General features: G+C 41.3%; 1 protein-coding gene across 1 annotated transcript; it reads left to right on the plus strand.

Moving 5' to 3' along the window:
• The first annotated feature begins 2689 nt into the window (after nucleotides 1-2689).
• On the plus strand, nucleotides 2690-3208 carry LOC143597019 (uncharacterized). The gene has a single exon (XM_077075644.1). The coding sequence runs from the start codon at nucleotides 2690-2692 to the stop codon at nucleotides 3206-3208; it is 519 nt and encodes a 172-aa protein (XP_076931759.1).
• The last annotated feature ends 10969 nt before the right edge of the window (nucleotides 3209-14177 follow it).

Here is a 14177-nt window from a genome sequence, read left to right on the forward strand (position 1 = left end):
GATAGATTGGTATTCTTTCCTATCCATTATTATTCTAATCATAATAGATGTCGACATTCAAGAAATACATGGAAACCTTCTATGAAGAATTTAGAAAGGCAGGCTGTCTGGAACCCATTCTTCCTCCCGATGATGAAAGTGATACTTACTATTCCGATTTCTTCAAACAAGACAAGCCAGTCATACCAGTGGTACCCTATGGAAGTCAACCCGTTCATTTCCCTGGCACGGAACAAATGCCTATCAACACACCAAGTGACCCGCTAACTCCAGAGAATCATCCTTCCGATAAAATGGAGGTTGACGAGCCAGCTAAGTATGAACCTAAGGAGGACACCCCAAGCTGGATGCAGATTTATTCTGACCCAAGATATACTAGAACTCTAGTCTATAACCCCACAAATTCTCCTAATGATTCTATTTCAGGTCGATCAAGAAAGCCCAAAATGAAGGTGACGCAATCTTTCGAAAAGGTAACCATACAGGTTGGATCGAATAAAGGTGATGTGGAAGTTTATCCAGAGAAGGAATTAGAGGCAGATCCTGAAGAAGAAATTGATCCAGAAGAGGAATCAGAGGAAGATCCCGAAGAAGAAATTGATCTAGAAGAGGAATCAGAGGAAGATCCTGAAGAGGAAACTCCAAAAGAAATGAGCACTGATGAGAAGAGCCATGATGTGCAAAACCATCCAAGATGTGACTGTCCACCGAGTATTGGTTGTCAACAACCGTCGTTTGACATGTCCCCTTATTATGATCCGCAAGATCCTTACGTTCAAGGATTTACAAATGGTTTTCCACCCTACACCGGTGTTGTTCCGACCATATCAGAACATGCGGATGAGATAAGGCAGCAAGGAGCGGTTGCGAAAGCTTTTTATACCTTGCCATTTGAATCAAGTCCCCCACCACCGTATCCAAGGAACCACTATGACATAGTTATGATGGGTTATCGAGATACACCACCTCGATATGGGTATCCAAATGTCATCCCTCAATCTTAAGAGGAACACCTTGACCGGGCACTCCATGAAACTGATGAGTTGCGAAAGAAGATGGCTACGGCAGGTAGAAAGAAAAAGAAGATGGGGAAGAAGTTACTATAGAAATGAAGTAATATGAAGAAAATAATCAAGAAGTACATGAAGGATTAGGGATCCCACTCCGTTGTAGTTGTACCGTTTGTTTCTATAATAAGTTCGTTGTGCTTGTTCTAGTATCGTTTGTTTCTAAGTCCATGGTAGTAGAAGTTATCGTTGTTGTAAGATATTCTCGTTTGTGTTATAAATAAAAACTTTTAGTTATGAGTCAATTTTTTTATAATTTCAGAATGTCGAAACAAAGTAATCCCTCTCAGAATAAGGAAGCTTCTAACGCAAAAAGCAACCAATAAAAAATCGAGCCTGCTCAAGGAAATCATGAGCAGCTAATAACAAAAATGCAAGAAATGATTAATGCCATGAATACTTTATTACCCGCCATGAATGAAAAAATCAAAGTGAAAACCGACAGCCCAGTAAAACTGTCAAATCCAAATCCCATCCAAATCCTACACCTCAAAAAGAAGAGAGTGATCAAGGATCAACCAATGGTGAAGAGTTCCACCAAACCTTTAAAAAGAAGTTAACAATCGAAGGTTGTTTGTTCAAGGACTTTAAGAACTGTGGGCCAAAGGAGTTTTATGGCGACAAAGGAGCTATAGCAGCCATAAGATGGCTTGAAGAAATGGAATAAATCGTCCTAATAAGCAAATGCACTAGGGAAGAAAAGATTCAGCACACAGCACAAATGTTTAAAGGGAAGCATTAGAGTGGTGGAACACTCTGTTGATAACAAGAGGTAGAAGAACCATGTATCACCTGACATGGGAAGAATTTAAAGAGTTGGTTATGCAGAAATTCTATCCAATGCATGAGACTGATTTAATCCAAACCAAGTTTCTCAATCACAAGGTAGTCGGGACTAATCTGAGAGACTACAATACCAAGTTCCAAGAGTATTGTAGACTTGTGCCCCAATTGGTAACACCCGAATCGAGCAAGGTAACCCACTACATATGGGGTTTACCGAGAGAGATACAAGACATGGTGAGGTCTCATATGCCGCAGACGACCGAATCCGCCATGGAGCTGGCCGGTTATCTAAAGAACGATCTGATCCGTAACAAGGAAGAGGATAAGAACGAATATACAACGAATGACAAGAAGGGAAAGGGAAATAACCTTTTCAAGGGAAAGGACGTGGATAGGAGGAGGGATGGATTTAATTCCAACTACCCGTTGTGCAAGATTTGTAAAAGGCATCATTTGGGATAATGCCGATTTGCAACATCTACATCTGCCATCTGTGATACATGCAAAAAGCCAGGCATGCTGCTGCTGATTGTTGGAAGAACATGATGACTTGCTTCAACTGCAAGGAGATGGGACATCTTAGCTTTGAATGTCCTAAAAAGAATGTTGTTGGTAGTAGAGGTACTGGAAGTGCTGGAGGGAGCGGCAATAAGAACGATGGGAAGAAAGGGAATGCTTGATTCTTTGTACTCGACACCAAAAAGGCCGCAAACATACTGGAAACCATCACCGGTACGTTCTTAGTTAATAACGTTTACGCGAGAGTTTTATTTGATTCTGGTGCAAATCAAAGTTTTATAGATTATAAGTTTTGTAGTCTATTAAACGAACCTTTAATGAAACTGAATAAAACTATAAACGTCGAGACGGCTAGTGGTGAGATAGTTAAAATTTCCGAAACCTTAGAACATGGAAAGATCTTGTTGGCAGGCTATGTCATCCCTGTACAATTACTGCCCACGACCTTAGCAGGCTTTGATATATTTCTAGGTATAGACTGGTTATCCGACAACCATGGCCATAACATTTGCAATAAGAAAACCATAGAACTCCAAGCCCCTTACAAACGAACAATTCAAATCGCGGGCGACAAAGATGCCAGTTATGTTAGCATAATCTTCATGATAAAAGCTAACAAATGCTTAAACCAAGGATGTTTAGCATTTATGGCTTATGTAACGGAAGAATCAAAACCGAAGGAAATCAAAGACGTACCTATAGTATCCGAATTTTCCGACGTCTTTCCAGATGAACTTCCAGGAATTCCACCTAATCGAGAAGTTGAATTCAGAATAGACTTAATGCCTGGAACAGCTCCAATAGCCAAATCTCCCTATCGTTTAGCTCTAACATAAATGAAGGAATTGAAGAAACAACTGGATGAGTTGTTAGAGAAAGGATTTATTCGTCCACGCTCATCACCTTGGGGAGTACCGATATTATTCGTCAAGAAGAAAGATGGTTCCATGAGAATGTGTATCGATTATAGAGCCTTGAACAAAGTAACTATTAAGAATCGATATCCGCTACCTAGAATTGACGACCTATTCGATCAATTGCAAGGAGCGAGTTTCTTTTGAAAATAGATTTACGATCTGGATACCATTTGTTGAAAGTTAAAAAAGAAGATATTCCGAAAACAGCTTTTCGGACAAGGTACGGACATTATGAGTTCACAGTAATGCCATTTGGACTCACTAATGCCCCAGCCGCTTTCATGGACTTGATGAACAGAGTTTGTAAGCCTTATTTAGATAAATTTGTTTCGTATTCATCGACGATATACTTATTATTCTAAATTAGAAGAAGATGAAATTCAAGTGGGCCCCGCAAAGATTGAAGCAATAGCTAAATGGGAGATTCCTAGATCGCCAACCGAGGTCCGGAGTTTCCTAGGTTTGGCTAGATATTATAGAAGATTCATCAAAAATTTCTCCCGTATAGCAGGTCCCCTAACTTCATTAACTCGAAAGAATGTTGAGTATGAATGGGGAATCAAACAATAAGAAGCATTTTGACTTACTTAAACAAAAGCTTACAAATGCACATATACTGGCCTTGCCAGAGGGTACAGAGGATTTTGTTGTATTGAGTGACGCATCTCATTCAGGTTGGGGTTTCGTACTAATGCAAAGAAAGAAAGTAATATCTTATGCTTCTCGTCAATTGAAAGTACACGAAAAGAATTATACGACTCACGATCTAGAGTTAGGTGCCATAATTTTTGCCATAGAGTTATGGAGGCACTATCTCTACGGAGTCAAGTTTATCGTGTACACTGATCATAAGAGTTTAAAGCACATATTTGATCAGAAGGAACTTAACATGTGTAAAAGAAGATGGATGGAAACCTTAAACAATTACGAATGTGAAATCATCTATCATGAAGGAAAAGCAAATGTGGTAGTTGACGCATTAAGCCGGAAAGAACGTGAGAAACCCAAAAGAGTTCGAGCCTTGAGATTAGAGCTACAAATAGATTTAATCGAACAAATCAAGAAGGCTTAGAGGCAAGAAATTGAAGAAAATCATATCTCCGAAGAAAAACGTAACTGCACCATTGATTCTTTAGTCAAAGGAGATGACGATATACTAAGACTCGGAAATACAATCTGGGTACCGATTGTTGGTGATCTACGTGAAAGGATTATGTGTGAAGCTCATAGATCAAAGTATATGATGCATCCTGGTAGTGATAAAATGTATCAAAACCTTAAGCCTAACTACTGGTGGAATGGAATAAAAAGGGATATTGCTTTGTATGTCGCTAAATGTTTAACCTGTTTACAAGTCAAGGCAGAGCATCAAAAACCTTCAGGTTTGCTTCAACAACCTGAACTTCCTGTATGGAAATGGGAGATGATAACAATGGATTTCATTATGAAACTACGTAAAACTACCCGACAACACAATGCTATTTGGGTAATCATTGATAGATGTAGGTTCCCAGCCGGATCTACACGAGATATCGCGTTCTACGTAGGTGCGGAATCCATACGTAAGACGTTACGAGTATAGAAAACACTACGAGCTAACACACGATACGATAATCAAACACACGTTATATTCCAACCGTAAACACGTGATACTATGATCACTGAATACAAACTCTCTGACTCGAATACACGAATAAACTCTAATTCTAATCAATAAGCCGTAAACAAAACAACTTATATAGACACGACAACTTCGCCTGGCATGTTCAGGCGAAGTTGTCCCTAACTTCGCTTGTCTAACAAGTTCACCCATATAAGCGAACTTGTTAGCAACTTCGCTTACAAACAAACACAAATCTAACTAACACGATTACAGACACTCGACACTGAACTACTGACATCATGCACCAACAGACTCCCCCTTGGCAGTAGCTTCATCTCTTTAGCTTCAAACACGTGTCTAGTAATCTTCAATCTTCTATCTTCAAGCATGCACTCCTTCTCGAACACAAACCGAGACAACTCTTTGATATTTCCTCGCTTCGTCTTTCCAAGCAGGAATATAAAATATCTTCTTATCATTCAACACCTGCAAATCAGCTTGCGATAAGTTTACCAAGTGCATCGGATCATAAACTCTTAGCACCTCTTGTTCATCCTCGTCTTCCATCACTGCCTCAGCTGTCTCACAATCTACATACCACCACTTCAGGTCTTTAAGCACATCCTTGGGCATTAATTTCATCGGTACTTCTTTCAAACACCGGATCGGTTTATACTTCATAATCATCCAAGGTTTTCCATCAGCTCTTAAACCTCTATCCTTGTCTTCAACAAGTTTTCCCTTTTGTGGTTTCAACAGCTCAAATTTCTTCTCTTTTATACTCTCTTTCCACACAATCTTCCCAATGACTCTAGCCATATTATCGTCACTTCTGTTTATCAATCCCAATCTGGCTAAGTCTTTCACTTCACATTCTGGCAGTGTATTCAACGATCTCAACATCCTTTTAAAGTACTGAACACCGTCATACCTTTTAATCACGAAGAGCCTCAACTGCTCATCATATATCCAACAAATAATTCCTTTCTTCGCTTCAGCATAACCTTTAATGTTGTAACTTTTCTTAAACATTGTAGGAACCGCTGGTTTCTTCGTTTTGACGAACCACTGAGCATAGCCTTCTTTCCATCTAGGCTGCTCTTCCCATTCAGACTCATCACTTGCCATCTCTTTACTCATATCTGCTTTCTCAACATCTGGAATGTCATGCTCAATATTTTCCTCAACTATCTCTCCCTCTTCTATCTCTATATCAATCACAATCTCTTCTCCAATCTTCTCTATCTCATCACTCGGTAGTACATCATCATCACCAACCAAACCATCATCCATCTCCTCTACGTCCACTACCACCACATCATCACCACCAGCCGCAGTTGTTGACTCCCCCTGAGTTGTGGAAGTTCCAAGAGCTTGATCAGTTCTTGGCAACTCACCACCTGCACCTTTCGATGCATTGGGATCATCGTCTCTATCATTTCGTCTCTTGGTCCTCAACTCATCGCCTTTACATCTCGTCTCCCCCTGAGATGCCAAGAACTCCTTGAAAGCATCTATGATTTTTCCATGTTCTACCAGCAGGGACGACTGCATCTGATTCTCTGCAACTAGGCGTTGAATAGCCTGGGTCTGGATAAGATTAATCCTTGACTGCACTGCCACGACCCGTTCAAGTGCTGCTATTCGTTCTGAGTCGGATAAGGTTGCATCGAAATCGAACCTCATATGTGATATATCTTGAGTGTACTGAGGAGGGATTTCCGATGTCACCGGGACCTCAGAAGTAGAAATAGACGTAACCGCAGGTGGTATCGTCACCGATAACCCTGCAGTGGCCACAACAGTCGACTCGATAAATTGTGCCACGACCTCCGTTGGAGTAACAGTCGGAGGCGGCAACGAAACGATCTCAGGAGCCGAAAATTGGAAAGTAGTGTGTGGGAGGCCAAATGTAGATGAGGTAGCCACCACGGGAACAACCGTAGCGCTTGGCCTTGTAACCTGTGATGTTGAGGGAACCATTGTCATACCGGATAGTGCTGGTGGAGTGAAACGTACCACCCTAGAGCTCTCACCGGCTCCCGATCCTGCACCTATCCGTTCCCTTCTTGATCTGCGTATTAACTGTTGTACCTCTTCCTCATAATCTGACTCGCTGTCATCATCTGTTCTCTTTCTTTTCCCATGTAGTCTTTCTCGAGTTACCATAATCCTTCTTGCCTCTGCCACTTCATCATCAGAATCAGAACCAGCCACCGTAGCAGCTGTCCTAGTAACATTCACACTCGACACTTGGGCTACCGAGACCTGTACGTTTTCCTCTGGATCCACCCGATCCATATCAAAGAAGCCTTGACCACCAAATTCTGCATCAAGGTCCACGTTCTCCTCCGGTGACACAACAGGTGCAGCAGGTATAACTTGAGGTGCTCCTGCCTGTTGTGGTGCCGGGTCCCTAAACTCGTCCCCACGAGCAGGCACATACCCCGGGTTGATCAAGTACCCAAAAAGTGGAGTATGGCGAGGACGGAGCTCAGGTTTGCTCCTCGCACTGGAGGATCTACATTGGGCGAAGATCCGTTTATTCACACTCTCAACGTATCGGATCGGACGGCGCTGAGGAAGCGTTGGAGCAACATGATTCAAGATCATTTGAAGAAATCTTGGATACATGATAAATCGCTCACGCGCCATCGCTCTTCTTTGACGATCAATCTCATAAAAGACCATCTGACTAAAGCTGTATCGCTTGTTGTAAGTCAGAGCAGTCATCGCTGACTGCATGGTAGCGCCCATGCCATCAGTGCCCGCCTTTCTCCCTGACATACAAACAATCATAACATGCATGAGAAAGCGCCACTGGTCAAGTAAAAATCCTTTCCTCCTCTGTGTATCCCCCAAGGGACCAGAGTATCCCATTCTCAAAAACGCTCCATCACGGAAAGGAGCTACAAACTCTGTCGGGTCATCCCTTGTCTCATTTCCAAACCGTAAAGCCGCCCGGATTTGTTCAGAAGAGAACTGAACAATCTGATTGTTGACTGTTGCGCGCATCACCGGGGGTTCGACTCTACAGTCATATTCCACGGTCTGCCAAAAATCCTCAATGTTGGGCAAGGATATCGGCAGAGTTGTTGTAATCGCATGGAATATCCGCGAGCGTAACAGAAACGTGATGATTTCGCGGAAATCATCAACTTCGCTCGCCTCCGGGTCTAATGTTATATACATGTTGTGACCCGGGAAGAACTGTCTCTGGTTATCACCTCGGTCATCACCGCCTGCACCACCTGCTCCAGCAACAGCAGCCATATCTGCAACAAACAGGCTAAGTTAGATAAACGTCAAAGCAAATCACAAGTTTGCCTGTTACCATGAGCGAAGTTGTGATCTATTCTGTACAGGCGAAGTTAAAGGTGGGGCGAAGTTGGGAAACAACTTCGCTTCAACTTGAACTTCGTCTATTAACTGTTAAGTACAAAGGTTTAGGCGAAGTTAATGAGAACTTCGCCTAACTACAACATCGCTTCCTAAACTGTTTCAAAATTAATTATCAGGCGAAGTTAGACCTCAGGCGAAGTTACGGATAACTTCGCCTAAACTGTAACTTCGCCGAATTCGAATCGGCAACAGATAGGTTTATCGAACGACGTGTAGATGATGAAATTTGAGATCGAGGACTCCGTAACACATGATTTTATGAAGTTTTAGACGTTCAAGTAAATTACTATCACGTAATAACAAGTTTTAAATCGGGTGTTTAAGGTTCGGAAGAACGAGGTCGTGAATCGAGTCGAAACGACCGATGATTAACCTCAATAGACAATGATAATATGATAATCGAACCCTACACACCTTGAATTTGATTAGAATCGAAGTAAGAAAAACACAGATGATCGAAGAGAAATGCTCGATAAGTTCGCTGGTTTTGAAATAATGAAACTGTTTGACCTAAAAACTTCTTTATATAGGGTCAAAGTTAGTACAGGCGAAGTTATCGATAACTTCGCCTATTCCAGGCGAAGTTATGAACAAGTTCGCCGGTATTTACAAAACAAACCCCTATACTTTGAACAATTTTCGATAAAGTTTTAAAAAACTTCCTTTAAAGCGTTAAATGATACGATCAAGACCAAGTAACCACGTATAAAATCATACAACTACATAAGTAACGAAAATTTGAAAAAATAAAGTACACGGGATCAAATTTCAGTCTCGACAGGGACTACCATGTTTTAGAAAAGATCCGAACAGGAATCATACTAATTACGTGACTGTCACACAGATCCGTGTTCAGCTGTATTATGACATAAAGAAACAGGTTGTAAGCAGGTAATATACTTAAAATGATTTTCATCGTTTCTGTGATACGAGTTAGGTTCAATTAAGCTCAAAACTTAAGTGGGCAACAACTCAGAGATTATGATGCCTCCTATCTATTCTCAAGGCATATTTGGCTTTCCCCAAGTCACCCCGAATTGACCTCGACCCGTAGTGTCTGATTAAGTAACAATTACTCTTCGATCTTAGACTCTGTTTCCCGTTCACCTTCTTGCGTCTTGATTGAGAATCATTAACATTATGAACTCTAGAAATAATTTTTAATTTTTTTTTTAATCTGTATATACACAACTTCACGTAGAAAACAACTGCAAGTCCCGAATCTGGATCACTGCAGTGTCTTGACACGCTATCTTCACAGGAATCAGAACACTCACGGGCTCGTGTACGACTGGGTAATCGCTTTTCTGCCTATCATTCGGAAAGATATATATGAAGACATGCACAACTCTTAAGGAGTGTCCACGTAAAATCGAGTAGATTTAGTTAGTATCACTTCTACTTTTACGCACCATAAAAAGCTACCATGACATACAATGACTGTTCTAAAGTCTTTTAGGCCTAATAACTTCACTAGTTAAGCACACAGAATCAGTATATCTATCACTTTCCAAGGTTGGATCAATTTTCTGTTAAACATAGTAAAGTAACTTCTTACGAAGTAGTAGACTTGAAAAATAATTTCATCTCCCGGAAAGAAAAAAAAAATTAACTTCAATCGCCCCGACCAAATCAAAGTCTTCAGGGAAACGGCTATCCCGAAGATCCAATGGATCAGCTGGACCGACCACATACTAGTATGTGTCCTTCTAACTAAGTGTGATCGACTAATTTTCAGCGAAAGAATGAAAACACATCAAAAACCGCCCCGGTCACTTTCAGTCATCTGGTTAATGGCTATCCTCATATTCTACAAGTAGAAATGAGGACCAAACATATCCGAAGATATGTCCTTCAAACTGAGGCAACCGACATAATTCTTAGCGATAGTGACGTTTTTTTTTAATTCAAACACAAACATATGACATGGTTACTCGGGATTGATCATCCCATTCAGCTCAACAAGGTTTTGAAATCTAGTTTTGTCAAACGCTTTCGTGAACAAGTCAGCGAAATTATCTAACGTGTCAACCTTTTCGAGCACAATCAGTTTCTTCTCAGCACAATCCCGTATAAAATGATGACGAATGTCAATATGTTTAGTTTTACTATGCTTTACGGGATTGTTAGTTACTGAGATAGCAGCAGTGTTATTAATGCAAATAGGAGTAAGTGAGAAATTCAGACCATAATCGCGCAACTGTTGTTGAATCCAAAGAACCTGGGAGCAGCAGTTGGATGCTGCCATGTATTCTGCTTCACAGGTTGAAATGGCGACTGAGGTCTGCTTCTTGCATTGCCACGACACTAGTCTGCCACCAAGAAACTGACATCCACCAGTTGTAGACTTCCGACTCTGATTGCACCCTCCATAATCAGAATCTGTGTAAGCGACTAGCTCCAAGTCTCCTCCTCTCGAGTACCACAACCCCAGCTTCGGTTTGCCTTTGAGATACCGCAGTATCCTCTTCGCACCCTTCAAATGAGATTCTTTTGGGTTTGCCTGAAAGCGTGCACAAAGACAAACAACAAACATTATATCAGGCCTTGAAGCAGTTAAGTACATTAAAGAACCTATAATAGCCCGATATTGGGTTGGGTCCACGTCTGCATCGTTGTCTGAATCAGCACCCAATTTGTGATTGACGCAGACTGGAGTATCATATGGAGTGCTGTCCTCCATCTTGAAGCGTTTGAGAACATCATGGACATACTTCGTCTGATGAATGAACATCCCGTCTTTCTAAAAAGAAAGTTAGTTCACCCATAGCACTCATTTCAAATCTCTTCTTCATGACGGCCTCAAACTCCTGACACATGGCGACCTTTGATGCAGCAAAGATAATGTCGTCCACGTAGACTTGCACCAGTAGAAAGTCGCTCCCTTTTCTCTTGAAGAACAATGTGCTATCAATCTTACCTCTTTCAAACTCATTCTCAAGCAAGTAATCTGATAAGGTTGAATACCAGGCACGAGGTGCCTGATGTAGTTCATACAGCGCTTTACTTAGCTTGTACACGTGATCGGGAAAGTCAGGGTCAGGAAAACCCGGAGGTTGCTCAACGTACACAACCTCATCGACTTTACCATTTAGGAACGCACTCTTCACATCCAACTGAAAGACTTTCATCTCCTTATGAGCAGCAAATGCCAAAAACAGCCGAATGGCTTCTAATCTTGCCACAGGAGCAAACACCTCATTGTAATCAATCCCCTCTTGTTGATTAAAGCCTTTAACAACCAGCCTCGCCTTGTTCCTGATAACAATCCCTTTCTCATCTCTCTTACATTTGAAGACCCATTTCGTGCCTATCGCATGCACATTCTTTGGTTTTTCAACCAAATTATATACGTCCATTTTCTTAAACTGAGCTAACTCTTCTTGCATGGCTTCGACACACGAGCTGTCCTTAAGAGCCATTTGATAGTTCTTTGGTTCAATCTGGCTGATAAAGCAGGTGTACAAGCACTCGTTGATTATGCCTGATTCTTTAATGCTTGTGTAAACACAGGTGTGCTCATTCAAGCTTTTTCTTGTTTGTATACCATCGGACAGATCACCTATCACATTCTCCAAAGGATGATCTTTGTGAATTCTCGTATTCGGAACCGAACTGACATTCAGATTATCTTCCAAGTTAGAAGATAGCTCATCAATGGGTGATTGATGTTGAGAGTGAAACGGATTGATGAATTCCTCTTCAGTAGAGGCAGCAGGGGTATTGACAGCATTTGACGAGGAAGGCTGACATTCATCATACTGTGGTCGTTGCACCAAGGTGTCTTCCTCATCGCAAATCATCTTCGTAGCAAGTCTTTCTTCAACTTCTGCACAATCCAAATAAGGTATGTTAAAAGATTTAAAAAGTCTATCATAGTCGAAAACCCCAGCGGGTCCCGTGCTTGGTTTTGGTGATTTGTAACTTGTGATATCAGTGTTACACACCACCTCAACCTTGCTGGTCGATGTATTAAAGACCCGTCTGTTGGGAGTTCCAACAACGTATCCGACTAAGATTCCTTCGTCGGCTACTTCACCAAATTTAGAATTGGTCTTTAATATCGAACACGGGGACCCGAATGGTTCAAGACCACTCAAGTTGGGCTTTCTCCCATGCATAAGTTCATAACAGGTTTTATTTAATCTTTTAACAGTTAACACTCTATTAAGGATATAACAGGCTGTTGCAACAGCTTCAGCCCAGAACACCACGGGAAGTTTCGAATCAGCCAGCATGGTTCTGGCTCCTTCAATTAAGGTTATGTTCTTCCTCTCAGCCACTCCATTTTGTTGCGGTGTATACGGTGCGCTGTATTGGTGTTCTATCCCCTTCTGTAAGCAGAAGATCTCCATCTCATAGTTCTTGAACTCAGTTCCATTGTCACTCCTGATGAATTTAACCCGTTTCCCCATGATATTCTCAACCTTGGTAATCAAATTCTTTACCATCTGCACTGTTTCATCCTTTGACTTCAGGAAATATACCCAGGAATATCGAGAGAAATCATCAGTGATCACCAAGCCGATAAGATGTTCCTCCTACACTTCTTACATTCACGGGACCGAAAAGATCCATGTGAAGTAATTCTAGGGTACTGACAATTGAATTGACCTTCTTGGTGTGATGGGATTTCTTATGTTGCTTTCCCTTTTTGCATGATAAGCATTTGTCTTCAAAGTTGAAATTCTTCAAGGGAACACCCAGCACAAGCCCATTTTTGACAAGGTAGTTCATTTTCCGAAGATGAATGTGCCCCATTCTCCTATGCCACAACTCGGACTCCGATTCAGTTGCTTTTGACAGAAGACACGATTCTTCTGTGGCCATCTCAGTCGACCTCATATCCATGATATACGTATTCTTCACTCTTGGAGTCTTCATAACAATCCAATCCTCTGGTATCTTGAAACCAGGATACAACACAATCGCCTCATTCTTTGTAAAATGTACGGTGTAGTCTTTGTCACAAATCTGCGAAACACTCAGCAGATTGTGCTTCAGTTCTTCAACAAAATTTACTTTCTCCAAAGTCATCTTTCCATTCGACACCGTCCCTATTCCTGTAATCCTTCCACCGCTCTCTCCTGCGAAACTCACTCTTCCTCCTTGAACAGGTTTCAAGTCGTGTAACAATTTATTGTTACCCGTCATGTGCCGGGAACAGCCGCTATCCACAACCCATTGATTGTTGGCATCCCTGTTCAACTGTTCCTGCACGATTAAAGCAGATGATTAAAATCTGGGGACCCAAGACCGATTGGTCTTGGGTCGATAGATCCCGTACCTTGGCTGTCCAAAGTTAGTATCATAATAATTTCTGTGAGTCCTAACAGAATACCTTCTTGTGGATTGACTATGAGGCCATCCAAACCTTCGTGAATTAAAAGAATTATTACTTAAGGTTTGGTTGTTAGCAGTGAAAAACTGAGATCTATTTCTTTGAAAACCTTGATTAGTCCAATTTCTGGGTTTTCATTTTTACCATTATATTGATTAACGTTAGTTCTTTTCTCAGATTTTGAAGTCCTCACACCTCTAAATTTCTGCTTCAGAGGGCAATCAGCAACAAGGTGTCCTAATTGATTACATCTAAAACAACTCCTGTGTCCAACTTTCTTATCACAAGTTGTCTTTGATGTTGAGGCTGTATTATTGCCCGTTTGTCTCACATATGGTGGGACATACGGGTTTAGTGGAGACTTCTTTTCAGGTGTTTTATTTTTCTCTCCACTTTTTGGTAACACTTCCTCTTGTTTTGTCTCACTCGACTCAGAAGACTTGTCTGAGTTAGATGAGACAGGACTCGGAGCAGAAATCTTAACACTTGCAACAGGCTTACTAACTTCTGGTTCTTTAATAGTAACTTTAACTGGAACTGTC

Source organism: Bidens hawaiensis, unplaced genomic scaffold (genome assembly GCF_021521415.1).
Source record: "Bidens hawaiensis isolate Kalapana, Puna unplaced genomic scaffold, B.hawaiensis_p1.1 tig00047490_1, whole genome shotgun sequence".
Taxonomy (NCBI): Eukaryota; Viridiplantae; Streptophyta; class Magnoliopsida; order Asterales; family Asteraceae; genus Bidens; species Bidens hawaiensis.

Coding starts and splice junctions, on each gene's coding strand:
- LOC143597019 (XM_077075644.1), top strand. CDS start 2,690: ATGAAACTGAATAAAACTATAAACGTCGAGACGGCTAGTGGTGAGATA.